General features: G+C 35.7%; 6 protein-coding genes across 8 annotated transcripts; 5 read left to right on the forward strand and 1 right to left on the reverse strand.

Annotated features, from left to right (window-relative positions):
* The first annotated feature begins 585 nt into the window (after positions 1–585).
* Positions 586–2,788, forward strand: LOC105648484 (membrane steroid-binding protein 1). The gene is made up of 2 exons (XM_012234886.4): positions 586–1,014; positions 2,251–2,788. The coding sequence occupies exons 1-2, from the start codon at positions 713–715 to the stop codon at positions 2,582–2,584; spliced, it is 636 nt and encodes a 211-aa protein (XP_012090276.1). The 5' UTR covers positions 586–712; the 3' UTR covers positions 2,585–2,788.
* Positions 2,789–9,107: 6,319 nt separating this feature from the next.
* MBD13 (methyl-CPG-binding domain protein 13) lies at positions 9,108–14,746 on the forward strand. The gene is given in 7 exon segments (XM_012234887.4): positions 9,108–9,742; positions 10,721–10,785; positions 10,787–10,841; positions 10,952–11,047; positions 11,367–11,513; positions 12,708–12,870; positions 13,233–14,746. Coding segments are annotated over 7 exon segments (1,932 nt in total). The 5' UTR covers positions 9,108–9,640; the 3' UTR covers positions 14,537–14,746.
* A 358-nt stretch (positions 14,747–15,104) lies between these two features.
* Positions 15,105–16,043, forward strand: LOC105648486 (chromosome transmission fidelity-like protein). The gene is made up of 3 exons (XM_012234888.4): positions 15,105–15,351; positions 15,454–15,667; positions 15,786–16,043. The coding sequence occupies exons 1-3, from the start codon at positions 15,202–15,204 to the stop codon at positions 15,842–15,844; spliced, it is 423 nt and encodes a 140-aa protein (XP_012090278.1). The 5' UTR covers positions 15,105–15,201; the 3' UTR covers positions 15,845–16,043.
* Positions 16,044–16,216: 173 nt separating this feature from the next.
* On the reverse strand, positions 16,217–19,505 carry GB1 (GTP-binding protein 1). Its single transcript, XM_037640531.2, has 7 exons — positions 19,346–19,505; positions 18,260–18,458; positions 17,979–18,119; positions 17,233–17,341; positions 17,053–17,114; positions 16,791–16,894; positions 16,217–16,658 (listed from the first exon to the last, which is right to left on the reverse strand). The coding sequence occupies exons 2-7, from the start codon at positions 18,350–18,352 to the stop codon at positions 16,553–16,555; spliced, it is 615 nt and encodes a 204-aa protein (XP_037496459.1). The 5' UTR covers positions 18,353–18,458; positions 19,346–19,505; the 3' UTR covers positions 16,217–16,552.
* A 370-nt stretch (positions 19,506–19,875) lies between these two features.
* On the forward strand, positions 19,876–23,974 carry I-2 (phosphoprotein phosphatase inhibitor). 3 transcript variants are annotated; one of them, XM_012234891.4, is made up of 5 exons: positions 19,876–20,029; positions 21,311–21,380; positions 22,185–22,306; positions 22,576–22,752; positions 23,378–23,974. In XM_012234891.4, exons 2-5 carry the CDS (start codon positions 21,376–21,378, stop codon positions 23,635–23,637), a joined length of 564 nt encoding a protein of 187 aa, XP_012090281.1. In that variant the 5' UTR covers positions 19,876–20,029; positions 21,311–21,375; the 3' UTR covers positions 23,638–23,974. The 3 variants fall into 3 exon arrangements, with proteins under 3 accessions (XP_012090281.1, XP_020540741.1, XP_012090280.1); XM_020685082.3 differs by having other exon boundaries at positions 19,883–20,029; positions 21,274–21,380; XM_012234890.4 differs by lacking the exons at positions 19,876–20,029; positions 21,311–21,380 and adding an exon at positions 21,394–21,704.
* A 94-nt stretch (positions 23,975–24,068) lies between these two features.
* On the forward strand, positions 24,069–24,871 carry LOC105648490 (Sugar isomerase (SIS) family protein). Its single transcript, XM_012234893.4, has one exon. It carries the CDS (start codon positions 24,113–24,115, stop codon positions 24,701–24,703), a length of 591 nt encoding a protein of 196 aa, XP_012090283.1. The 5' UTR covers positions 24,069–24,112; the 3' UTR covers positions 24,704–24,871.
* Positions 24,872–26,548: the final 1,677 nt, after the last annotated feature.

Consider the following 26,548-nt stretch of genomic DNA (forward strand, 5'->3'; position numbering starts at 1 on the left):
TATTTATAGTGATACTAAATACGAATTTTCGGATGGAGCATGCAAATTTTAAAGATTCTTGTAAAAAAAACACAAGCTGTGTCCTTTTTCTTGGTTTTGACCTTCAACAACAACCAAGTTCCAAGCTGCAATTGCTGTAGCCAAACTGCAGAGTAACATTTTGCACTAAACACAGATTGAACTGCAATTCACCATGCCATGCAATTCCCACGTTGGTATTTTGCACCTACCACGTTTTCAAAATTAAATTTACCTAATTATCCCCAAACTCGTCAAAGGGTTTTTAAGGATATGGAACGGTGATGATGATCGCTTCGCTGCGTCGCATTATTAGTAACAACTAACACATCATTGCGAAATTAACAACAAAGAAGTAACCGATAAAAAATTGGTCTACTATTTATGGATGAACAACCAAGGGCAATCAAGACATTTCCAAATTAAGAAAATAATCAAAATAATAGTTTGTTGGATGAATTCAATAGATATTGGTCCACCAATCTAGGGGTTAATTAAGTAACTTCAGAATTGGAGACGAGGACAATTGATATTTATATAGAAATAATCAAGAAAGGCGTGGAACCTCTGGCGTCTAAAAAAAATTAAAATAAAATAATAAATTGGCGTATAATTGGGAAAGAAGATTTCATTCAGACCAAACTCGCCCGAGGCGATAAAATATCTCTCTCCCATTTTCTCTATCGAAGTAAAAATGGCTTTGCAGCTGTGGGAGACTCTCAAGGATGCAATCACCGTCTACACGGGTCTCTCTCCAGCAACTTTCTTTACAGTTTTGGCTTTGGGTTTGGCCGTTTACTATGTGATTTCTGAGCTTTTTGGATCGTCTGATAATCATCCGAGACCCAGAAGCGTTGAAGAGGTGCAGCCTCTGCCTCCTCCTGTTCAGCTTGGTGAGGTTACTGAGGAGGATCTTAAACAATATGATGGCGCCGATCCTAAGAAGCCTTTGCTCATGGCGATTAAAGGTCAGATCTATGACGTCTCTCAAAGCAGGTATAATTTCAACTCTTTTGGCTTCCGTGTTGGAGCTTTTTGGTCTTTTCTTATGTGAATTACTGGGTTTCCTTAATTTTTTTTTTTCATTTTTTCCGATATGTTTGATCAACTGTTTTGATCCCTGCTTTATAATCCGAAATCTCTGGAAAATTAAATACTTCGGTTTGCAAATTTTGGGGGTTTTCAGATGACGGATTTGAAATTGACTTCTCTTTTCTCTGTTTTTTTCCTTTTTGAAGTGTGTTGGCCACTTTCCGACTTTTTCTTGTTGTTGTTATGGAGTATAATCTCGTTTTTTTAAGGGGAAAAAAAAAGTAAATAGCAACAAATTGGCTAATGCATCATTCTTTTAATTTTCTTCTGGAGAGTCTAGAGTTTAAGGGTCGCAAATCTTCAGCTTCGTTTCTCCCGATGAGTGATTAATTTTGAGTGCTGTTATCTGCTTAATTAGATTGGTGATCTGCCTTTGAAATCTTTTTGTTTCCAGTGAGTTGCGTTAAAAATTGAAAGTCGGGTCCCAAATTTCTTAGAAATAAAACTTTGTGCATATAACGGGTGTCAATGTTTGAGGATTGCAATTTAAAAAACGGAAGTCTGGTAGAATGCAAAGGTTTCGTGTGTTCATGACAATATATGTTATAGACTTCTCTTATTAGGAATTGCACTCTTAATTTGATGTAGCAAACCAGACTTGTTTGCAATGTGTTCTTGCAACGGCCTTACAACCGGTTCCAAGAATGGATTAACATTGAGTTGGAAGATTTCTGGTTTATTTTTTTTTAATGCAAGTGGCAAAACTATGGCTTTCTGAATGTGAAGTAGAATCTTAGATTTCCATGGTAATTTGATGCTGCATGTTTTAATATATAGTATAATAATATCGTAAACAACTAGATACACTTCAGCTGATCTTTAGCTTTTTATATAAGCTGTTTTCTTTGCTTCTTTGTATATCATGATAAAGCCATTGCAAGTTTTGTAATTTTTACGATGTAGTAGTATCTAATTCAGAATATCATACTGTAAATTATGTTTTGTGTCTCACGTGGAGAGAAAAATTCAAAAAATGGACGTGTTTTCATTTTATATGTTGGATGGCACTTACAGCTGAGGCTTAGGTAATTTTTTCAGTTCGTATCTGGATGAGAACTTTTCCACCAGTGCAAAATTTGTTTTGTGAATGCAAAATTTTTTCAGAAACTTATATTTTGTTATGCAATTCCGTTGTTGCAGGATGTTTTATGGACCTGGTGGCCCTTATGCATTATTTGCCGGAAAGGACGCCAGCAGAGCTCTTGCAAAGATGTCCTTTGAAGAAAAAGATTTGACTGGTGATATCTCTGGTCTTGGTCCATTCGAATTGGAGGCCTTGCAGGATTGGGAGTATAAGTTCATGAGCAAGTATGTTAAGGTGGGAACTATCAAGAAGCCTGTTCCAGTAACTGATGAAGCTGCTTCCGCTGGTGAACCTGCAGAAGCTAAAGAAGCTGATGTTGCTAAGCCTGCAGAAGATGGTCCATCAGCTGATGGAGCTGTGGAACACACTAATGCTGAAGTCAAGGAGTAATATTAAGATTTAGGAACATGATTAGAAATCCAGGAAGCAATTACTTATGGAGATGCCAAGAGTGAGTGATGTTTACTCGGATGCATGTGTGGGGTGAACTTTGTTTCGCAATTTAGTTTACTTTATCAATGTAGTATAATTCTATTACAGACCTGCTTCAACTTTTGGATCTTTAAATAAATGCTAAACTTTGGAGATTCAAAATTGTTACATGCCAATATGCCAGGATAAATTTTACAGTTCTTTGAAGAGAACTGAAATGAACCTGAAATTTTACAGTATTCCGTTCCATGTCATTCATTACCACAGGAAAATGAGTGCATTGGGACCATGATTGGTATAACTTTATCTGAAATTGGTAGATTATTTAGTGACCTAATTTCATAACATATTTGTGAGTTGGATGGGGATTATGCTAACCGCCTAACCCTATGTATAGTTATCACTAAGTGGTCGATAAGCAGGTGTAAATTGTATTTTCAGGTCAACTTGAACTGCAATTTACATGGGCCTTATGGTTATTAAGGGTTATGGGCCTTATGGTTGTAGTCATAGTGATAATTAAACATGGGTCAGGTCAGGTAGCTTATGGGCCTAATTAGATTGATTCATTTTTTTTTTTCTGCATTTTTGTGAAATTCTTTTTAGATAATTTCTTACAACATCCAATTATTACACCCAAATGTAATAGACGGCCGAAAATGGATATAATAGTTAGTCAACAAAACTAGAATTGATAGATTAGTTGGTGAATCATTCTATAACTATATTGTAATTAGTTGGCTGGCTGTAGAGATCATATGTCAATTCTATGCAAATCTTAATATTATACTAATACTATGATGCTAAATTTAGTTTTGATACCATGATTTGCAGGATTGGTTGTTGCACTGGTTGTTTAAGCCTTAATTAGTTCATTGTTTAGGTGGGTAGCCATTGGACAATCCAATTTCAAGAACAAGTCCATGTCAATGCAAGAAGGCCCTCACTTAGCAGTAATAATCTCCAATTGCCTCTGCAAAGCAATAAGAATAGTAATAGCTAAGAATTCGTGGTAGCCACTGGACCACAAGGGAAGAAGGGTATAAGGATGCCTTGTGGGCTCCGCAAACTTCATTTTCCGTGGCTGGCCGCTGGCAGGTGAAGTTGAACGTATAGGGCATTGAGCTATCCTTTCAAAAATACATATCAAATACCAATCCTTTTTATTTAATAGCTTAGGGCCCCCTCTTCTTACTCTTAGCACCATCTGCATTTCAAGACTTTGTCCTCTCTTATTATTACACTTATTTTCTCATTGTACATGCTTAATTTCTTGGTTTGCCGACTTTAAATTAGTATTTGTCGTCTTCATTATCTAGTGTTTACACATCAGAGAAAAAAAAAAAAAAAAAAAAAAAGCAAGTGTTTTATGAAATGAAAGAGTGTCAACATGCATTGTTTTTTCATTATGTATTGTACTGTTACTAATATCAATGATGATCTCTCTGCACAATTTTCAGCGATATAATTTTTCTAATATAATTAATTTATTTTTTTTAAATCTTTTATATTATGTAACAAGCACTTCAATACTGAATTATTAATTCATTATTATTTAATTTCTAAACTTTTTAATTTTTTTTTTTTTGATAGAATTCAAAAATGTATCTTATATGGAAATGTTAAGATAGATTTTTCATAAATAAAAATTTTTCTTGAAAAGTCAATACTAAATTAAAATAGAAAAACTAGTGACTAAATTAAAAATTGGAAGTTTATTTGTGGCCTATGATTGGGTCTAAGTTTTTTCAATTATAGGATTTAGTCAGGGTTAATGAAGATTAGAAATTATGGGCATTGAGGTCATTCAAATGTGATTGGCTGTGAATTTTGGCTCCATCTACTCCCCCATGGGTCACCTGATCCCCTTATAAATAGAACACAGACTTTCTTAAACAGCTCCAAAGTCCTCTTTTTTTTCTACAAAATCTCCTCTTTGAAGCCTCTTCTTGTACAACCTATAATCATGAGAACTTACAGCTTCTTACTTCCACTACTGTTTTTCACAATTATTTTAGCAGGTCCAGTTCATCTTTGTACTTGCAGGCATCTCGACTTTGCTACCAATCAAGAACCAGATCGAACAATAAACACCATAAAGTTCCCTTTTTCCATTTTCATATCATCGTTCTGCTGTTTCTCGCTCCCTGCAATCTCAAGATTACAAGGCCAGCCCATTATATGCTGCATCCAATAAGCTTGTTCCAGGTGGACCAAATCCACTTCATAATTGATCTGATTTTCTACTTGTGTATTTTGTAGGTAGGCAAAAGAAAAAGAATTCTGTTTGGTTCTTGGAAAGAATTGAAAGGAAAGAAAAGAAAGAGATATTCTCAAAATTGCAATTTTAGTTCTTTCCTTCATTCTTTTCAAGAACCAAATTTTTACTTCGAGTTGTAAAAACTAAATCCATCATGGATTACTACTGTAAAGCACATTATCAATTTATATAATTACCATGATTATGTTGCATTTTTACTTGAGTAGAAATCGTGAAAACTTTCGTACCCTTTAACAGTATATTTGGTTGACCTAGTAGTTGCAAGATTCCCACATTTGATTATCCTTTTTAAGCCAAGAAAATGAATAATCATGCATGTATACAAGCCTGCATATCTGTTTATTACAATATATTAGTATAACTACCAATTATTGTCTGACATCTTGCACTAATCATCCATGTGGTAGTAAAAAAAAATTATATATATACAATTAACTCAGCAGAAATCAAGATTAAGAGTTAAACACATGATATAACTGCAGGTGAATTGATGGAACAGAATTGCAGGTGGGTAGGGTATGCTGGCTTTCTTGTTTGCAATACCATAATTATTTATTAAGATACGCGTAATTGGTGAGTCTTGCTGCCTTAAATTGGTCTTCTCCCCTATCATATTTATCTTTTAGATCATTTATTCAAACCTTTTTTCCCCATAAACATCCAATTCAGTTGTTACCGACTTTCATTGTAACTGCCTCTTCAAGATTCCTAAGAATGCTCCATTCTCAATATGTCCAACATTACTAAGTTGTCACTTAGCTCAAATTTTGAAAATGGTATTTAATATTAATGGAGTTGAGTTTATATGTATTATGTTTTAATTAATCTTTTAGATAACAATATCAGCAGGTTATGGTTATGCAAGGACAAAAGGATTACAAGTACAATAATAGAAAATTTAAACAGGTCAACTCACTAACAAGGCATGGTTTAACAATTTATTTATTTTTTATCAATCTTTATGACACAATTGTCTTAATTAATTGAGCAGCCTGAGAGCTGACATAATCAACTTGGCTGTTAGTAGCATTAACTACAATTTCTACTTATAATCTGCACCAGATTTAAAAAATTGAACTAGGCAAGGTTTTGAATATGCACCTTCCTAAATTCCAAATGGCTCGAAGGGTCAACGCTTTTTTTTTTTTTTTCTCATAACATACTGATTAAACAATTTTGTAAGCATACTTATCTCAGCCTAAATATTTTTAGGAGAAATTCAATGTATTAGTGATTGGTCAGGCCAAGTGTGAACATTGCAGACCATCTTCAATAAGGAATTGCTTTTGTTTGGCGCAGAAGATGATAAGGTAAAAGAATAAGGATCACAGCAAGGAGCTTCCATTTTATACTCCTATGACTTGCAGTCAAAATTTCTTCCATATACTAAGAATCAAACTGGAGATATAGCAATCCGTCGAACAAATATAAATTTCAACATTTGTAGAGCTTACCTCTCTGACTTCTGATGCATAATTACTTCTCTGAAGAAGAAGAAGAAGAAGTCAGCATCAATATACCTCAAAGATGAGGTATACATATTCAGCCTCATTCTTGGTAAGGACTCCTTCAAAAGTCAACATTTGTCATTGTTAAGAAACACAATAACACAGGATGTGCCTGCAACCAAGAATCAATTTTTTATTTTTCAAAAGTCAGAATTGATGATATAATATATAATGTCAAAATGTTGTAAATATCATTCTGTATTGCACACCATAGCTGATTGGTATTTGGTGGTTTTGTGACACAATTATAAATAGCCTTCAAACTTACCAACTCTTACATACAACCAAAGTGCCTTGGCCCCTCTAATCTACTTATTTCCCCACCATAATTCAAATCATGATGAGAATTAAAAAGTCTCAAAATATGCTTATTTTCCTAATGATGCTTGCACTTGTCCATGGTATCCATTGCCGCTATACCTATCAAGTGCTTACCAATGTAGAAGCAGACCAGGGACTGAAAATTACCAAGTATTCTGATAAGTTTCTACGAAGCGTTTCTGCTATACGTAAGGCTATAAAGTCCAGTAACAGCAAGATCAACTCAATACACATCGTCTCTCGCCGACTTGTTCCCTGCGGACCAAACCCACTTCACAACTGATTGGATCAACAAAATTCCGATCTGTTTTTTTTATGAATGGCAGTTTTATACGGTGTTGTAGAACGAGGATATATAATTCCCACAGGAGATAAATTTTCACTTTCCTATATTGTTTAAAGCGTGCAGGTTTATAATACAATTTTGGCTTTCCAGCATGTTTTTTTACCTCTTATTGTACAATAATCGTGGAAGTCATATGCATTTTTTTTTTTTTTCTAAAACAAGAATAAAACATATATATATATATCCGTCTGTATTCATACGTATGTATGTTGATTATTGGTGATAAATATTTGGGTTGCTGTGTTATATTCTTGCAAATATATATCCTATATGTACCTGTAGAAACCAATTTGATGTAATATAGCGAAGAAGTGGATAATTTGTTTGACGAATTGTTGATTTTGGTGAATTGTTCATGAAATAGTAACACAAAGTATGATTCTGCCATTCTCTAGGTTTTGAAGGACTAGTAATATTTGAAGTTTCTATCTAGCTCTCCACTACTCTTGAATTTGTCGTTAAGACTTCAAAGTAAAATTAGCTGTGCACTAAAAGAAACTTACTTTCCAATGGGTAAATATAAAAAACAATAGATAGCCATGAATGAGAGAAGCTTCGAATTACGCAGCAGAACAAGGAGTAACATAAGGAAGGCAACATATACAGCAATACACGAGGAACCAAAAACAGCAAAACCAAAGTTGTAGTAATCTTGCACATATTTATTATTCAAAAAAAGGTGCCTTATATAGTTATTCTTCGAATACAATCATCTACACCTCTCAATTCCTGGAACCTGAAGTCTTTGGAGTCGCTTCTCGCCTAATCTTATCGACGGCATAAATTCTGATTTTGAAATTTCGGCCGAACACGATTTTCATCATTTCTGGATTGTAGATCATGCAACGGAAAATCTTTCAGTATAGCAGAGATTTGAGGCGGAATTTGCACAAACAAAAATCAAAAACGGAATCTGACGGACAAGAAGAAAGCTGGAAAGTGCAGTCAGCTGAACGCCGACGAGGTCGCAACTGACAAGTGCTCAACTGGCGGCAAATGATTGAAAGGAGACCGATGACATGACAAGATCTGCTGACGCGAAGAAATCTAGCATCCTTGACTGATATGGGACGTGTCATTTGCTTATATGCATTTCCACAACAGCGAGGAAGACATGTCATCGAACAGCTACCTTCTGCCAGATGATACGCCTAACCACTTCTGATGACCTGTCACATTAATTCCGAGCCTTGCAACCATGACATAGCACGGCATGAATTCAAAACTGGTAGCCACGTGTCAGAGACGAATGACGCGTATGTAAACTGGGACCCACGTGTCAGAGACAGATGACGAGTATGTAGCCATGTGTCGGTGCCTACATCAAGTAGACAGCCACGTGTCCATATGATGATGTGTTCAGCCACGTGTCGAGCCATGTGTCACCAATGATGACGTGCGTGTAGCCATGGGTCAATCTCCATTACGTGGACATGAGCCACGTGTCAGAGGTCGATGACGTGTGCTGCGCCACGTGTCTGGTTGATGACGTGCATCAAGCAACGTGTCACCATTGTGACGTGTGTCCCGCAACGCACATAAGGGAGATGACGTGTTCGCTATATGTGGTGGAATATGATGACGTGTATGATCCACGTGTCCACAGGCAGTGACGTGTAGAAATACATGTGTCAAAGTACGATGACGTGCACATGGAACACGTGTTGGAAAGGCGATGACATGTACCGCCACGTTTGGGAACAATGACGTGTGTTCAGCCACGTAGCGACGACTATGACGTGTATGATGCACGTGTCTAAGATGGTTGGCGTGTCTTCAGCCACGTGTCCGTGCAGTGACATGCATCGAGATACGTGTAGTGGGTCGATTATGTTATCATGCCACGTGTTCGAAGTCCACGTGTTTCGGTCAAGGACGTGTATAGTGCCACGTGTCTATGGCAATGACGTTATGATATACTTATCTGTTAATGGGCTTTTTGTCTTGCCCTAAGTCCAGTTTGGGGATTTAAACAAACGGGTGAAATTAGTACTGGACTTCACCACTTCCAAAAGCCAATCTCAGGAGAAGTCACAAGGAACCACGTGGCCGTGGCCGTGGCCATGGCGAAAAGCATTATGTTTCTCAAAAAGTTTTTTTTTAAAAAAAAAAAAAAAAAGATAAACAAAAGTTTAACCAGTAGAACATTTCGTCCACGTTACCTCCACAATGGAAGAGTGTAGTCAAAAAGAGGGGTCTGTTAGTTGGTCTTAACCACATCCACATGTTAGTTGTAGACTGGTGGTGTAGTACATACCACTTAGGCAACTGTGACAGTGTTAATCTTCTTCCTCACTCTTTTTGACTCGCTGTTTGGATAATGGCATTGTTATCTTGACTCTGTTTGCAGAAGGGAAAAATTGGCCATTTTTGAGGTCAGTTTCGTAAGTGAAATAACAATATTTAAATGCAGCACGAGAAGTTTGGCAACACGTGCTTTCTGCCACACCCTTTTGTCTTTGTCCAAACTCGCCTACTCTTTCAGCTTCACGGTTAGACGCAAACAGAAGTAGAGTCAGCGAGATAAAGAGAGAGTGCGTGTGAAACAGTACCCGGCGATGAATACAGGAGATTCCGGCGATTTCTACAATTCCGATGACGCACTGCCTGAGGGCTGGACAGTCAAGGTCAAAGTAAGAAGCAGTGGTAGAAAAGATAAGGTAATTAGTAATTGCATCCAGTTTGTTGACTCGTTTTTTACTTTTGTTGGTTCGTTTTAGGTAATTTTATTGTTTGGCCGGCGCCTCTGCTTGGCAATATCTGGTAGAATCTTTCAGTTTCCTCTTTTAGCTAGGTGTTGCATGGAATTGATTTTCTGATTCGTCGTTTTTTAATTAAATTTAGTTAAAAGCGGATGGAGTGATTATCGGTTTGCGAGAATTGTAAGTGTGTGAAACTATGAATTTACTGTTGAGGTCTGTTTCTTTCATTGTAGAAATCGTTGTCTTAATACGTAAATCTGGGAAGGACTGAAATTTACACTAATATTATCTTTTGCTCAATGATTTGTGATTATGATGTTATTGAGTGAATGATAAGATAGTTCAATTTTCACTATTTGATATACTGAACTAAAAGATTGAATCCAAGGCGTTTATTTTATTTTATTTTTCTTTTTATTACGTTCTGTATCCATCCCTGTAGCCCAGAAAATGAACACCAACTGGTTTGTATCATGCCGTTAGGAGTGTGGGAAATAACTATATGTAAGGTCAAACTAAAGCAGTTTCTTTGCATGACTTTGTGGATCCAGTTGTGACTATGCTTAATCCTTGAACAGTCTTTATTGGGAATTGTCTAGTACAGTAGAAAAAGTCTTGGGCTTGCAACCTTTTGGTAGCAGGTTTCAAGACTTCACAACAACCACCATCTCCAGAATTCTCTTCACATCACTTGTTTTGGTCCAAATTTTTCGTTGGCCTCAGATGCAACTTGACACGCTAGATTTCTTGTACGTCTATTTAATAGATGCACAATTGATCTTTCAGGACATACGTCTACTCAGCTCAACTTTGACTGAAAATTTGAAGATTATGATAGAAGAATTCAACAATAAGAATATGTTAAAGGGAACAACTAATTATTTAGTCTGAGTGAAAAAGAAATCGGATTTTTTTAATCATTTGTGTTTGTTGCAGTGTTACTTTCCTCCCTCAGGTGAAGGTAAATTCCACTCCAAACTTGAGGTAGTTCGCTATCTTAACAAGCAGTCTTAAGTCGGAAGAGATAGAAAAAGGCATTGACAAGCACTTAAAAAATGTCTGATTCAAAATTCTATTCTTTTGGTGTCTATTTTTTTTTTTTTAGTATCAGTTGTTGTTTGAATCAATATATAGTAGAAGAGAGTTTTGATTGGTAAGCAATCTTAGGTTGTTTTTGAGAAAGCTGAACCAAAAGGGCTACCTCCAGGATGGATCAAAGAAATCAAAGTGACGACGAAAGGTCATAAAACCAGAAGAGACCCGGTACTCAACCTCTACTTCCTTTTTTTGTAGTTAAAGTGTCTCTCTACCCCTTTATTGAATAAATTCAAGTTTTTAACTTTCAAATCATTGTCTTATTTTTTATGAGCTTCTTGAATATTTATCAATTCTTACACCTCAATATCATTTTCTCTGCAAATCTTGTTTCTTTCTATGTTTATTTTCTTATATTAATCATCTGTACAAAATATTTTCTCTGAATTTAATGGGTTGTTCATGGAGCTTAGCCTATGGAGATTCTTACATTCTTTGGTTAATCTTACATTGTGGAGATTATTATGTTATTTGGTTAATTCTGCAGTATTACACAGATCCTGTAAGTGGATATGTATTCCGCTCTATGAAGGACGCACTTCGCTACCTTGAAACTGGAGAGGTAGGAAGACAAGCATTCAGGCCAAAGGAGAAAAGCGACAATAATGTAGAGTTGGAAGATGATAAAGTCTTTGTGCGTGCAACAATAATTCTGCAAGTCTTACATCTTCATTTTGTCAGTTGATAAGATATTTCCTTATGATTACATCCTCCAATCTTGTTTTATAATTGTTTCATGGAAAGAATTAAATTTTTCTAGCTGTTGCTTAATCTTGTTTTTGGTCAGTTCAAACCTAGGCTTACCAATCGACGAGATCTTGAACTGAACTTATACTAACACAAGTAGAATGAATAAAATTGAGGCAATTGTAGTAAAAATTTAGCGGTTTTTATCAGTTGTGGACAAAAAGGAAATGGTCTAGTGGACTATAAATGTCATCTCATCTATAAATGTCATTTCGAATGTATCATGTAAAATATGAGCATGCTTTTCACTAGCTTGTTTTGTCCCCTTCCATTCTATGAATGTGCGTATAGTAAGAGGAAAACAACTTACTATGATCCCCCTATAAGCGAAGTTGAAGAGTTGAAAATGTTAGGCTAAAGATCCCATATTGAGTAAATATAAAAGAGTTGAAGGATTGTAGGATGCTTGGGTCCTGCTACTTATTAGCTTGGCCATTTGAGTTGGTATGAGAGTTTATAACAGTGAAAACTACATTGCACTATTCCACACCTCTGTTGGCAAGGTTGAGGGTTGAGAATACTACACAAATGACATTCCTTGACTTATGTAAGTATCCTTTTTGAATGAGAATGTGGATAGTCTGCAAGTATCTTTGCCCTCAAAACAAATTGTGCGCTTTTCGAATGTGAGCATGAATAAGTCTTGTCTTATCTACTCCTTCGTATGTGTAAATAGTTGCTAACTGTTGTTAGCAATATGCCTCTGTATGAATGCTTGAAGGGCAGGATACTATGATTGGTTGCATCCTTTGTTAGCTTTTTACAAGTCTTCTTGCATGTTAAAGTACTCAAGTATTTTATTGTTGTGTTCTTATTCATTTTGAATCTCAGTAAAGTCAACCATATATGTTTTTGCATAATCTCAGCCCTGAAACTGAGACAGAGTCCGCAAAAAATCTTAAACAAACTGTTTTTTTCTATGGTATCCTGCATCAATTAGTTGTTCCTTGTCTTGAAATTGAGGATTTCCCTACTTTGCTTTCAATTGTTTCATTGAATGCTGGCTGAAACTATTTTTTGGCTTCAATTTAATAATGACATATTTTGACTCTTTCCAAAATTTTGTTTTTTCTGTTCCTAGTCACCAGCTGCATTGAAGAAACGAAAGTTGGCAGTCGCAACAATGAGCCCAAGTGTAACTGACCAGAGCTCAAAGTTGCCTGACTTTGCTAAGGATGAAGATGTACTTAGTTCAGATTGTACAGGAGAATCTATGTCTGTCCCTGAGCATTCTGCTTGTCATTGTATTATAAATTTCCTTATCCTTTACTAAGCAGCGTGTTTTTTTGTGCGCACATGCATGCATCATTTTTCCCTTTTTGAACTTATTTTTATGGGAGTTAAGTGAAGAGTGACTGGTTTTGGAATCTTATGTAAAGAGTAGGAATTGCATATGAGGCTTGACCAACTGACACAGAACATACCATAGAACATGTGATTAGTTTGGGGCATTTGAGATGGAGCTGTCAGGGTTGGCTCCATGGAAAATATTTTCTAATTGAATGTATGAACTTGGTCTTCCAACTCAAAAAATCCTAGGTTAAGTTCACATCTCACTGGGGATGAGGTAAAGGGACATTATCTAATGTGAATTTTCTTAATGTAGGTGTCGCTGAGGATCGAATAAGCATTTCAGAAGTACCAGCAGACGACATCTCAAACCAAACAGTAGGAAAGAGTGATCCTGCTAACAGTATAGATACTGCACTGGGCATTCTTCCACATGAGCACTCAATGGAAAGTAGAGTGATAAAGGATGAAGCTAAAAGTACAGGACCTGGCAAATCAAAGAAGAAAAAAGAACTTAATCTGCCACGGCGGGTTTCAAAGCGGCTTGCTGGCCTGCCACTTGATCCTACACCTCAATTGAAAACAACAAATCGAGCTCGTCGGGCTGCAGTTAAACAGTCTGATGACATAGTTGCAAGCACGGGAAGTTCTTCCCATCCTGAACTTGACTCGAAGCTGGATGTAAAACATGCATTTGATACCTTCAAAAACCGGAAAAGGTCACTTGACACAAGTAAGATTAGGCATCCTATTGAGAAGATGGCTGCTCCAACTGAACATGTGGGAAAACTAGAAACTGAAGAGAGGGTTGATGGGAAGCCTGAAGATGCTGTTGTTCCACCAACAAAGTATCTAACAGGAAAAGAAAATGATGGTAACGAGAAGCATGAACACACTGTTGTTTCTTCTTCAGGATATCTGGCCGTTAGAGAAGAAAATATTGGAAAAATTGAAACTGCAAATGTTGCTGATGAGAAGTTAGGACTACCTATTGACCTACCACTTGTGGAGTTATGGCAAGATCCTTGCATAGCATTTGCAATAAGGACTCTCACTGGAATATCCTTTAACAATACTGAAAGTGTACAAGCCTCATCAGGGTCAAACAATAGTGAATTTGGGGGCGTGGCTACTTCAGAACATGCTAGAAAAGACGATGGACAGGATGAGCGAGAGTGCAAGGGTGTCCTGTCTCTAGGTAACACAACTAATCCACGAGAACTTGCTGGAGAGACTGAAAATAGCGATAGGGGTGATGAAAAGCCAGGATCCCCTCTTAACTTGCCTTTTGGAGGTGCATGGGCAGACCCTTGCATTGAATTTGCAATAAAGACACTCACAGGTGCAATTCCATTGGATTCTGATATGGTCATGCAAGATTGTCTTCTAACGAAACCGAGCTCATCACAATCACAGGATAGTTATGACTTGACCTTGCAGAATGTTTGTGAGCCTGGTCAAACCAATTTTTTGTGTCAGCAATTTGGCATCTCAGAGAAGTCGTTATATAATCAAGGGGCTTTAACAGAGCCTACATTACCACACGCTACAAATATGAATCCGGGATTTTCCCTCCATCATCAGGATAGTGACAAAAGAAGTAGAAACTGTCAACGATAGGCAATCCAGTATAGTGATCAAATTGTACAGGTTGGTGAAATTCAAACTGGATTTGATTATTTTTGGGGATGAGATCTTCTGTAATTGTCATGTTAGCGGGAACGTTCACCTACTAATCTGTTTGTAGTCAGATAATAACTTCTTTGTTTTGATCCATGTATGGTAAAAATATTTGGAGGGCAGTTGTTTAGTTACTGTTCATTTGTTTTATTGTCCTGTTGCTTTGTTGTGGAGTGCTTCTGCTTATCACACAGCCCTTTTTGCACCACATGAATAATACATGAAGCAAAGTAGTATATTAAATGGAATGAAAATATGCGACTGAAACTGCTGAGGGATTTATAATATATGTACATTAACAATTTCTCATTAAATTGACTGTAATTTTTATTAATGTTTTCATGGCCAAAATTTACGAAACTACAACTTCTGGTCACAGTTGAAAAGTTGCCCAACTGTTAGGAGCAATTGGCCAAGCAAAACGCCGTCGTACTATGAGTTCGACATTTTGGCGCCCGCATATTGCCTAGTGGCTACTATTTAAAGGATCCATAGAAGCGCGCGAACTGCACCAAGTTTGCCGCCATTTCCCAAATTAATTCCTTTTCTGTCTTTAATTATTTCACCTTTTTGTTAGCGCAATCGGTTATCGAAATCAACAAATAATGCAGATTCAAGTGAAGTGCAGCTGCGGGGCAGAGAATTGCCCAGAATGGGCGATCGTAGAATTGCAAGGCGTAGTTGAAGTTCAGCCTTCGTTTCAAGATCGTCTTCAAAATCTCGAGATAGGAGAGCTTTGCCGCCCTTCTTCTCAGGTCTTCACATATATAACTTGTCGCTTACAATTCTAATCCCTAATCTATTGCCATTTGGAATCAAGATTGTTAATTCTTGTTTTTACGGTCTGCTTTGTGCAGGAAAACTATACTTTCACGGTTGGGTATCATGAATTGACGGGGTCTAAGTTGACCTTGAAGAAGCCATTGTTGGTTTTGAAGAAAGTAAAGTATATGGATGTTGACCAGGGCTGTGGTAGTGACGACGACTCATCTAATAAGGTAGAATTGGATGTCATTGGCATTATCCGTCACAAGATCTTGTTCAAAACCAGACCCAAGGCTTTAATATCAAGTAAGTTTTAAAAATGCTCGCGTTTTTTCATTTTTCTGAATTCCGATTTGCTCATACCTATAGTAATTCACTCACCTCATACAAATAAACTTAACTTTCCTTCCTTTTCCTCTTTTAGAACCACAACCAGTGGTGAAGGAAAGAGCCAATTTTGCAGGTCCTGCTGCTTCAAACTAGAATGTTTAGAACATACAAGCAATCGAAGAAACCAAGCTAAATGTATTGAGTCATGTAAAATGCTGTTTTTATATCCCCCTCTAGTTTCTGAGTTTCTGGCTTCTCTACCAGATTGGAACTTTCAATCGCCATGCCTTAAACCATGAATGTAATTTGAACATTTGGAATTGGAATAGATTATTGCTTGGCACTGTGGGAATATAGTTTTATGCACATATTTTCAGCTTAAAGGCCACTCAACAACAAAACTATACCATGTATAAGCAAGGCCACTAACCCTTTAACTGAATCCAGAAAAAAACATGCGTGTCATTCTTCTCAAGGCTATAAACATCAAGCATTCCCTGGATTGAATAGAAAAAGAAAAAGTAATTTCACCAATTTGCATAAGCATTTAAGCAAACTTATGTAGTCTACAAAAGGTCAGATGGATAAAAAAAATAGCCAAATGCATTTAGTATTACACCAACAAGATGTCTCTCTTTGGAACAAGTTGAATACCTTCCATTCTTTGATTCCCTCACAGATAAAGTAAAAATAAAATATCTGAATACTTGGCAGTGACAAATGACCAGATGAAATAAAGCAAAACTGCCACAGGAATGGCAAAATGGACGACCTTTTGGTCATATAGAATATAATGTAAATCCTGTTTATTTACAGATGCTACAAAGGCAGGCGACCAACTGCAAATGGCTACACTTTCCTCTAAGCGCCAGGTCCTGTTACCCCTGCACGAACTCTCAACATTTCTGTTCTCTTGCTTCTTTCCATTACCTCCACAAGCCACTGTATGCTTTCTTTTATCCCCATCCTGCAGTGAAATCTCAATCTGAGTTAGTACCTTCCACATAACATACACTTTTGAGGTTGTGAGGTACAGTTATTAGATTAAAAATATCCGTTTCAAGACACTTTCATACAAGCATTCCTACCATCAACTTACCCATCGTATGCTGAAACTGCTTCAAACATGTAAACCCTCTCATCCAACTTCTTAAGATCTAGATATCGAGCAATTTCTTCAGCTGATGCAGCATCGGGAAGATCCTGCCATTAAAATGATGCCCACTAAGTGATTGTCTTTTTGCTTAATCACATGCATAATGCAAGATCAAGCAGCACTCTACTAGGAATTAAATCATAATAACTCCAAGTTGATGTTTGTAATATTCTCTGCAAATAATACAATGGTTAGTTATATCTACCTGTTTGTTTGCCAATATCAAAAGAGGTGCTCCTTGCAAATCCTCATGCCTAAGCACTTTTTCTGTTAACATAATTCAAGTAATTAAAGCATCATTTTACCACCAACCCTAAGCTCTTAGCTACTGATTAAAAAAGTTGCCAATCTTTCACTAATATTGCTATGCTAAACATTTACTCACCTAATGCAGACTTCGAATCTTCAAAACGTGAAGGACAAGTAGCATCGATTATGAATATAACAGCATGGGCCTCTTCATAATATTTCTCCCAAATTGAGCGTAGACCGGGCTGGCAGAAACATCCAAAAGCGTAACATTCAGTTGCTGAGCATTTTAACCCAATTACGCCAACAATGAAAGCCTTGTGCTCACAAGTGATGCTACAAAGAGCTTACAAATAATTTTCTCTCATAAAAAACAAACATTATCACTTAATTCTTAAACCTGTGACATTTTTGTCATATAGACAAATTCTAAAATTGGTCTATAGCAAGCAAAGCACCTGCTTCCCAATGGACTCAGCTATAACCAAGTTCCTTTCGGGCCAGAAATAAATTTTGGCCTATATTTGTCAATATAGCATCTGTATAGAGCCAAAGCCTGAACAGCAATATTATGTTTTGCCCACTTCAGAGTCTAGACCAAAAATTTGGTCTAACCTTTTTTCCCCCTTTTTGGCTTTATTTAATTTTGCTTTTTGTTTATTGATTACTTTTGCATTGCAGCATACTGCAGAAAATGTTATTGCAGCATGAATTCAAGTAATTTTGACAGCAAAAGACATGGATGAAGTCAAAATCAAGTCACAAAAAGCTTTATATACGAGGTTAAACATAAGCACACTCAAGACCATCCTTAAATAAAGGAAAAGGCCCACTTATGCAAATATGTTGTAAAAGGAATATTTATCTATGAATTTTACATACCTGACCACCCAGGTCCCAAAACACAAGTTTTGTATTTGATACTTCAATGCGACCAATGTTAAGTCCAACAGTAGGAACAATTCGATCAGGAGGGAGGCCTTCTAAGTTTGAGTACAATGATTTCAACTTCTCCAGCAAAGTCTACAAATTCCGAGAAGAAGAAGGTTAAGTGTGCAGCAGATAAATGACACAAAACAAACAAAATTCATAACTCATTAGAAGCAAAGCTTTCAATAAACCACATGACAGAGTGAATAAGTCAGGGTATAGAGAATTATTACAGTTTTCCCAGCCTTGTCAATTCCAAGAATAAGCACATGAAATTCTGTCTTGCTAAATATATATTTCCAGAGGCCATAGAACAATGAGAACATTTCTGTTAGTTGCAATCTAAATTTGAATTATTCCTGAAGACCTTATGCGAAAGAGAGGCAGAACTTCATAATGCTAACTTGATCTTGTCATCCCAGTATTGGCAGTCTGAAAAACCAAAACGACCAAGACAAACATGAGAAATGAGTAAATACAAAAAGAAAAGTATAAACAACAGCTGCAGTTCTAAATGATGAATTTATGTGTTGAAAGAACTCAGCTCTGGCTCAAATGATTAGCGTACACATGATAAACATCTGGCTGCAAACAATTTTTAATCATTCTTTAAACACATATTCACTTTGATTAAAAAGATACTGATACCAAACTCTTTTTTGGTCTTTCCAATAACCTGTGCCCATGTAATCGTGGTGGCTATTTAACTTTAACGCACCGCTAATCTATGTTTGTGACTTCAGCTTCGGAGGCACACAAATTAACAACATTATTCTTTTGCTACCGATTCACATTTTCTACTTTATCCGAGACTAAATCTAGCTCCTCCAGAATTATATAGCAAACTCTTTATTGCAAGATTCAAAGATACTCGACATTTCTTTTCTTCTTAAAATTGGATCCTGAAGCATCGAAAGCAAAGTATGCGACAAAAACGGGAAAGAGCTAAAAATAAAATAAAAACTTAGAGCAATCAAAGTCCCTCCTGCACTCTCGATCCATAGTTTATTCCAGAAACTGATAGGCGGTGGACTAGAAAATGATATGAATTATGATAGAAATTATATATGATCGGAAAAGCTGAAAAAGAAAAACTCAAGATCTTATCTCAACCAATCATGAAATAAAGTGACCCAGAATCTAAATCGAAGAGAACTTTGAAAATTGGTAGAGGCCCAACTGATAATCAACGTTGAAAAGCGAGAAGGCATAACAAAAATACCCAGATCAGAAACAAAATTGATCAAAAACAATTGCTGCATAATTAAGCAAAACATAACAGTATACATGTGAAGCAAATTATTATAGAAATCAAATACCTTCGAGTAAAGATTTTTATTGTTGATGATTGAGAATTTGAGATAAAGACCACCGCGAAGCTCCAGCTATGTCAGTTGTCCAGTTGAGTCTGCAGAGCTTCTTCTAATAACTAACGGAGGAACACTTTCTGCGCTTTGTTCTACGACACCGGTTTTAGAAGCTCTCTTCCCTATTTGCATTTTTCTTTAATTTTGATATGCATTCTCCATTTTGCCCTCACCACGTCTTGGGAATTGACGTATTCTATCTCAATAAATGCGTTGACGTGGCATGATCTTAGTGGATGATAGGATTTTTTTTCCAAAAAAATGGAATTTCTTTAATTACTGTTTGGTAGTATCATTCATTTTTTGGAAAATAATTGTAATGCAAAAATTGTCCTTTAACTAGTAAAATTTCTTATAAAGTTTTAAGAAATTTTTTAAGATTATTTAAGATTATAGTATTTTTTCCTGTAGTTTTAATTTCACTCTCGCCGGTGTTAAGTCAACATACATTTATGACTTATAAACCACACGATTTCATCCTGAACAATCTCAGCGCCAGATCCGAACCGAGTCATCAGACTTATCAAACGGTAGTAAAGTAAGGGTAGTATCGGAAAAGGGAACATCGGTCAATAAGAAAAGTAGAATAAGCAAGACCGACACTGAGACATCGCAAGCGGAAAGAGCAATTTGCAGGTACAATCAATCTCTGATCCCTTTTTTTTTTCTCTAATATTATCTACATTTATCATTTTTTTTTAATCTCTTGGATTAATTGATCCTGGTGTTAAATTTTCCGTTTGATTGAAAAATCAACCATTATTTTCTTCCATCTATCTTCATTTTTCTCGAGAAGCTAACGCCAAGCTTTGGCTTGTAGTTCGTAGGTCGCCTTTTCTAGCCGTGGCTTTGAATTTGATTGATTAACTGCATAAATTTTATGAATTTCTGACTTTATTGACCTTTTTCTTGCGATTTACCATCTTTGGTATTGAAACATGATTTTAGTTACCCGTTTGGTTATTTGAATATGGAAATCTTTATTTTTTTACTCTCTTAAAGGTTCTTAAAAACTTGTAGAGTTTGTATATTTGAATGATGTTAATATTAGGATAATATGAAATTAGTGAATTGGCGAGGTACTGCTGGGGGTTTGCATTTTACAATTTAATTCAGAATTTTAAAGTTTTCTGAATTTAGATTAGGATGCTGGTGAAATCTAGAACTACAAAGTCATCAGATTTGATTTGATAATCCATCAGATTATCTTGGATGTAACTAATGTCGAATATATATGAAAATTTTGGCATCTGAATGCAAACTATGCCAATACATAGATGGTTGTCATGGTTTGATGCATAGTTGAGGAGAGATTTTATTTAGCCTTCAAATTTGATCGCTTAAATTGGTTGAAAGATCTCTTCGAATCGGATTTTGTTATTGGCATGTATCTCCAGGGGAAAATGGCTTGCCTATTAGAAAGGGGAGGCTTAGAAATCTATACATTTGAGCTCTTAATACATAGTGTTGGACTAGAACTCTAAATTTGAGCTTTTATCCTCCAACAATCTAATTGCAATTTGTTCAAGTTTGGGAACCAGTAGGTGAGAGCTTGAGTCCAAGGAAGGTGCAGAAAGTTGATTGATATCATGGCATTCTTGTCTATCCTTGTTAATCATTGAAGTCCTTTCAGCTTCTTTCAAATCCTTAATTTTCTTGTAGGTTCGGTCATTTAATTTGTTGCAGGATGGCCTTCTGTGGCCCTGATTTTGGAATTTTGTGTTTTGACCATTAGAACTTCTGTGTTGTTCTTTTATCTATTATTTGCTTCCACCTATATCAATTTATCTTTAATTCCTTACCTCTGTCATTCTCCACACAAGCACTAATTAAGATAGGTTTTACAGTTATAACAAAGTATCATGTTACTTTCCATGCAGATAAAGTTTTAACAAGGTTCTTTGTCTATTATCTCAGTGAAATCAGATTGATCAACTGCTGCTTGGTGTGTATACCACTGAGGAGATAGCTAGTTCATAAAAATGAAGTAATTTAATTTTTCTGCCCCAAACCTCTCTATATTTCATGTTTATGCTAGTTTACTAATTGCCACTGTATTAGGCTCTATGTTGCTTTGCTGAATGACACTACCCTAGCTTTAGTTACCTACTGAGCTAGACAGCTAGTAATGTAGCAGGATGAAGATAACTTCATGTATCTGACTAATGTTACTAAGGGGCAAAAAGTAAAGAGGAAATAAAATCCTCTGCGATTTAGGTTCAAAAGAATGTGAACTGAAGTTACAAGAAACAGGAGCTCCTTAGCTTCAAAGAAATGATATGCCTCTAAAGTTTAAATGCATAATCACAGGGTAAATCTTCATGTCCCTTCTTGTTTTCATTTCAGTGAACTGATTGTTTTCATGATACAATATGTGTAAATTCAAAATTTGTTATGCAACTCATGGATAGTGCTATTTAAGTTGCTATTCAGCTCCAGAAATTTGTATAGTTGTCTTGCTTCCACAGGTCAAGGCATTAATAGTATATAAATCACAAGGGATGAAAAAAGAGATTGAATTGCCTGTAGCAGAAATTAGTTTAGTAATTCTTAGTGCTTTGCTTTGGTAGAGCAGGTTATGCAGGATTAACAATTACTAATTTACTACAACCTTGTTGCCATGCCTTTGCCCTTTTCCAATTTGCATTAGTAATTTTTTTTTTTTTTATATATGCTTTCTTTTCAGCCTAAAAAATGTTTGTTAAAGTCTTGCTAGAGAAGTATGTTAGTTTACTGATTTATCATGTGAGGTAATATTTAAAGTGTATGCTGATTTCCTCAAATTCAACAGAGGTAACAGTGCTCGTGTAAGATGGGATGAGGAAAATCTCGGGGAAATTGAAGCAAATAAGCCTGTAAGGCAGAAAATTACTGAACCCAAGACACCTTATCACCCCATGATTGATGATGATGGTATGTTGATTTGTGACTCTTCCTTCTGCAGAAGGTAGTCAAACTATTTTTGCATATGTGTATCTCTTTACATGTGCATGCATTATGCAATAGTGTTTCTCGACCATTTACTTGCAATTGTCCTGTATGTTGGAAAAGGTTCATGATTTGCTGAGTTCTATCTAGAATTTCTGAAATTTGGATTTGAAGTTATTTTTCATTACTTTATATTGGATAAAGCATTCTTCTGAACTACCATTAGATCATCTGATTCTTGTTGATTATTGTAGGCTCTCTGTCTCCTATGCGGGGTAGCTTCGATGATGTTGTTAGTGATGCAATGCGTGCAGAAGAATTGCGGACTGCATTAGATACAGTGGCTTCTTCTAGTAGGAACACCAGTAAGGGATCTGGTGGCTGGACATCATCTGAGGATGAGGCTGATCCTATGGAACAAGATGAAGAAGGTTTGGTTCATACAATTATTGCTTCCATATTATCATCCCTTTCCTTGGGCATAATTTTGTGTTGTGGCATTTTTGTTCAGCTTTTCATATGAAATAATTCCCCTAGACAAGCCATACCGTTGTGTTGAAAGCCCATGTCGTTTACCACTGTATTGCAATTTAGATACATTTACATGATCCTTATTCTGATGAAGTAATGATGAACCAATGTGATATGGAGCAGGGGGTATGTGCTGCTTTAAACGTACAACTGATGTGTGATTGATTTGGAGTTGCAATATCGGTCTTTTTGTAGTTCTTTGTTTTCTGAAGTTATCTAATAACTACCAATCGCCTTACTGTACCACATGACTATAACTGTTTATACCCTTGAAGATTTATCACTCGGTTCTTCTACCTGTAGGGCTGAGTTTTTGCACCTTTTACACGTCCTATTCGGACTCTGCCACTTTGATATCTTTCTTGATAAATCATCCAAGTTTTCCTTTTGCCAAAGACTACTTAACTTGGCCAAGATAAGGAACTATATCTCTGGTTCCCTGACCCCATTTCTTTCCTCTCTTTATTCTAGATTTTTACTTTTTTTAATATGGTTGTTGGATTCTGTTTGATGCACTGTTGTCAGATTCTGAATCAGACAGGACTGCAAGCTTCAGGGAGCACAGAAGAGTACACTATGATGAGTTTCGGAAAGTAAAGGAGATGCGGCGCAAAGGTTCTCTCCTTGAGGATGAAGATGGTGATGAAAATGGTAATGATAAGAGAAAGTATGGGAGAAGTGATTCATCTTCATCATTAAGTGCTGGTGTGAGAGGCATAGACATTGAAGAGGGTTCTGCAACTTCAGCTCAACAATCTTCTTTATCTCCATCCAATGGAAGTTAGAAGCTACTGCGCCAATATAACACTTAGAAACTGACTCTATTGGCTCCTATTTTTGGAACTTTTATGGTATTTTACTGTAAGGCGAAGATCTATGGTTTTTGTGTAAAATACATATATATATATATATATATATATATATATATATATATATATATATTTTTTTTTTTTTTTTTTTTTTTTTTTACTCGTAAAAAAGGGGTGACAAACATTCTGTCGTACACATGTTCGAATGTCGAAACTGATGAACATGTGTTTTTCTTTAGTTGGATGTCTTTTGCTGTCTTCGGTTAAATTGTTAACTGATATAATCGAAGAGTAACCGTGGATTGATTATCAACAGTGTTCAGTGGGCTTTTCAAAGTAACTTGTATGGGCTGTGAAATGTGGGCTTGAATCCAACTTTTGTCCATTTCTAATCTTTATAAGATGCATAAACTGAGCGATGTAGCATGTCCAGTTGATAGTAGCCACGCTAATGGCCATCGAAGGCTCCTCTCTAGCCACACAAATATGCACTCACATAGCCTCCATCTTCTCCAGACCAACCAATCCCCACCCACCACCGCTGGACCTTATGGTCACAGTTATTTCTGAGACTGCTGCTCAAAACGGCAGCGTCTTCCTCTATGGAGTAGGAAGGGAGGGCCTGATGCTCAAGGCACTTTGCATGCGGCTGGCACATCTGGGCCTCTCCACCCACTTGGTTTTCGACATGACCACTCCCCCGATCACATCCAACGATTTACTCATCGCCTCTGCAGGACCTGGAGGATTCTCCACCGTCGATGCTTTATGCTCGGTGGCACGATCAAACGGTGCCAGAGTTCTACTTTTGACAGCGCAGCCTGAAACGGGATCGTGTGTGAAACATGCCAGCGTGGTTTGCTATGTGCCGGCGCAGACCATGGCGGATGATAGAGAGGTGAAATCGCGACCGTTGCTGCCGATGGGGAGTGTTTATGAGGGAGCTTTGTTTGTTTTGTTTGAGATGGTGATCTACAGATTAGGTGAAGTTTTGGGTGAAAGCCCTGAGACCATCCGATCTCGACATACCAATCTTGAATAAATATGTTATCTTGCTTATGACTTCCTTGCGCCTCGTATCTATCATATTAATTTGCATACTTAGAAGGAGAGACTTGTACTCAGTCTTCGACGTCGTTTTATTCGGTGCTACTTAATGTAAATCTTTTTAGTTTTATGAAATTGCAACCTTTAAAAATTGCATTACAAATTAGGGACATGTTAATTTTTGGTGTCTGCACTTGTTTTTTTTTTTATTTTAGTGTTTGAATAGAAAATTGTGACAATTGAATGTTTAAATTTATAATTTTTTTTTTTTATTTTGGTATCTTGATGACATGGATTACAAAAAAATCCAACGAAAATCCATGTCCAGGAGACATCAAAATAAAACCTCAATCCAAAAAGAAACGCCTGTGTATCCACTTGCGTAAATTGGAATTGAAAGAAACGTTAATTTAAAAAAAGTAAATAAATTTTACTGGTATGTTTGGCAACGCCCTATGAAAAAGGGCTTGAACATGTAAGGTTTTGTTCATTCCATTTATTGATCGTACTTTTATTTTAACCAGACGAAGGCTTGCGGTTAGGTTGTAATTTATAATGTATAACTAATTGATAGGTCTTATAATATATGAAATGTATTGATTTATTTTCCGCCAGTTACTTTATTATATTACCGTGTTATATATATGTAAATTATAATTTCGTGAATTTATTTAAATAATTGTAAATTTTAATTAATTCTAACAAATTTTTAGTTAGAGTTTATAATTCAAATAATTTTAAACATTATTTTTTTTTCTAGATAATTCTATATAAATAAAATTCTGCAATTCAAATAATGCAATGTGAATAATATACAACAAAATTTTGTATAATTTATATACAGAGAGAAATAATTTCAAATAGATAAAATAGTAGCAACTCCAACTTACGGGTGTTTATCACCATCAAATTATCCTCTGGGTAAAAGTCTATCATTTTTAAGGAAATTATTTTGAATACTTAGAGAACTCATATTTACAAACAAATTATCCTTTTGTATCCGAGTTGTTTTCATTTTGTTTGGAAACAAATTATCTAATAATCTTGGTATTTATATCACTACATATATCCATAGTTTTTAACTGTAAATCCAAATTCAAACAGGAATAGATAGATGTATAGAATTAACTTTCTATCCGTTTGCTGTCCAGTCTTTTGTCTCTACAATATAAAAAACATGCAAATGGTAGAATAAACTTTTAAATAGCATAAAGAACAAAATGTTATAATTTCATAAGTCAGAGCCATAGTTTTATATTTTTTAAGCTAATATTTTATAACTCTCGACTCTTTTCTAAATTCATAGTTATTATTTTGAGAGATAAATAGAAAGGTGATAAAAAATGTAAAATTTTGTATTTAATGAGAGTCAAATTCACCTTTAATCTGCATTTTAATGAGTCACCAGTGATATTTTTTTAATGCCTAAACAACCTATAATTGAAAACTTGCAGTCAAAATAATCAAAGTGGCCCATGACAACAAAATATCAAAAAAATTTTTAAAAACTCAATCCAAGAAAAATAGCAACAAAATAAAACCTCAATTCAAGAAGAAAAGCAAAAAATAAAAATAAAAAGTTCACCTGATCCTGCACTAATGAAACAAAAAAGAACAACAAATATAAATAATATATAAGTAGATATATGGTTAGAGAGAGATTAAAAAAAAAAAAAAAAAGAGAAATTCAAAAGTTTTCAAATAAAAAGATATATAGAAAAATATGATTAAATTTGTCAAATTCATTATTTAAACAAAGATACGATATCAATACAACTCTTTGAATATAAATATGAATAAATTTTAAAATTATTTTAGTGACCAATCAAATTATAGAAAT

Source organism: Jatropha curcas, chromosome 10 (assembly GCF_041381405.1).
Source record: "Jatropha curcas cultivar XTBG-Jc1 chromosome 10, XTBG_Jcur_1.0, whole genome shotgun sequence".
Taxonomy (NCBI): Eukaryota; Viridiplantae; Streptophyta; class Magnoliopsida; order Malpighiales; family Euphorbiaceae; genus Jatropha; species Jatropha curcas.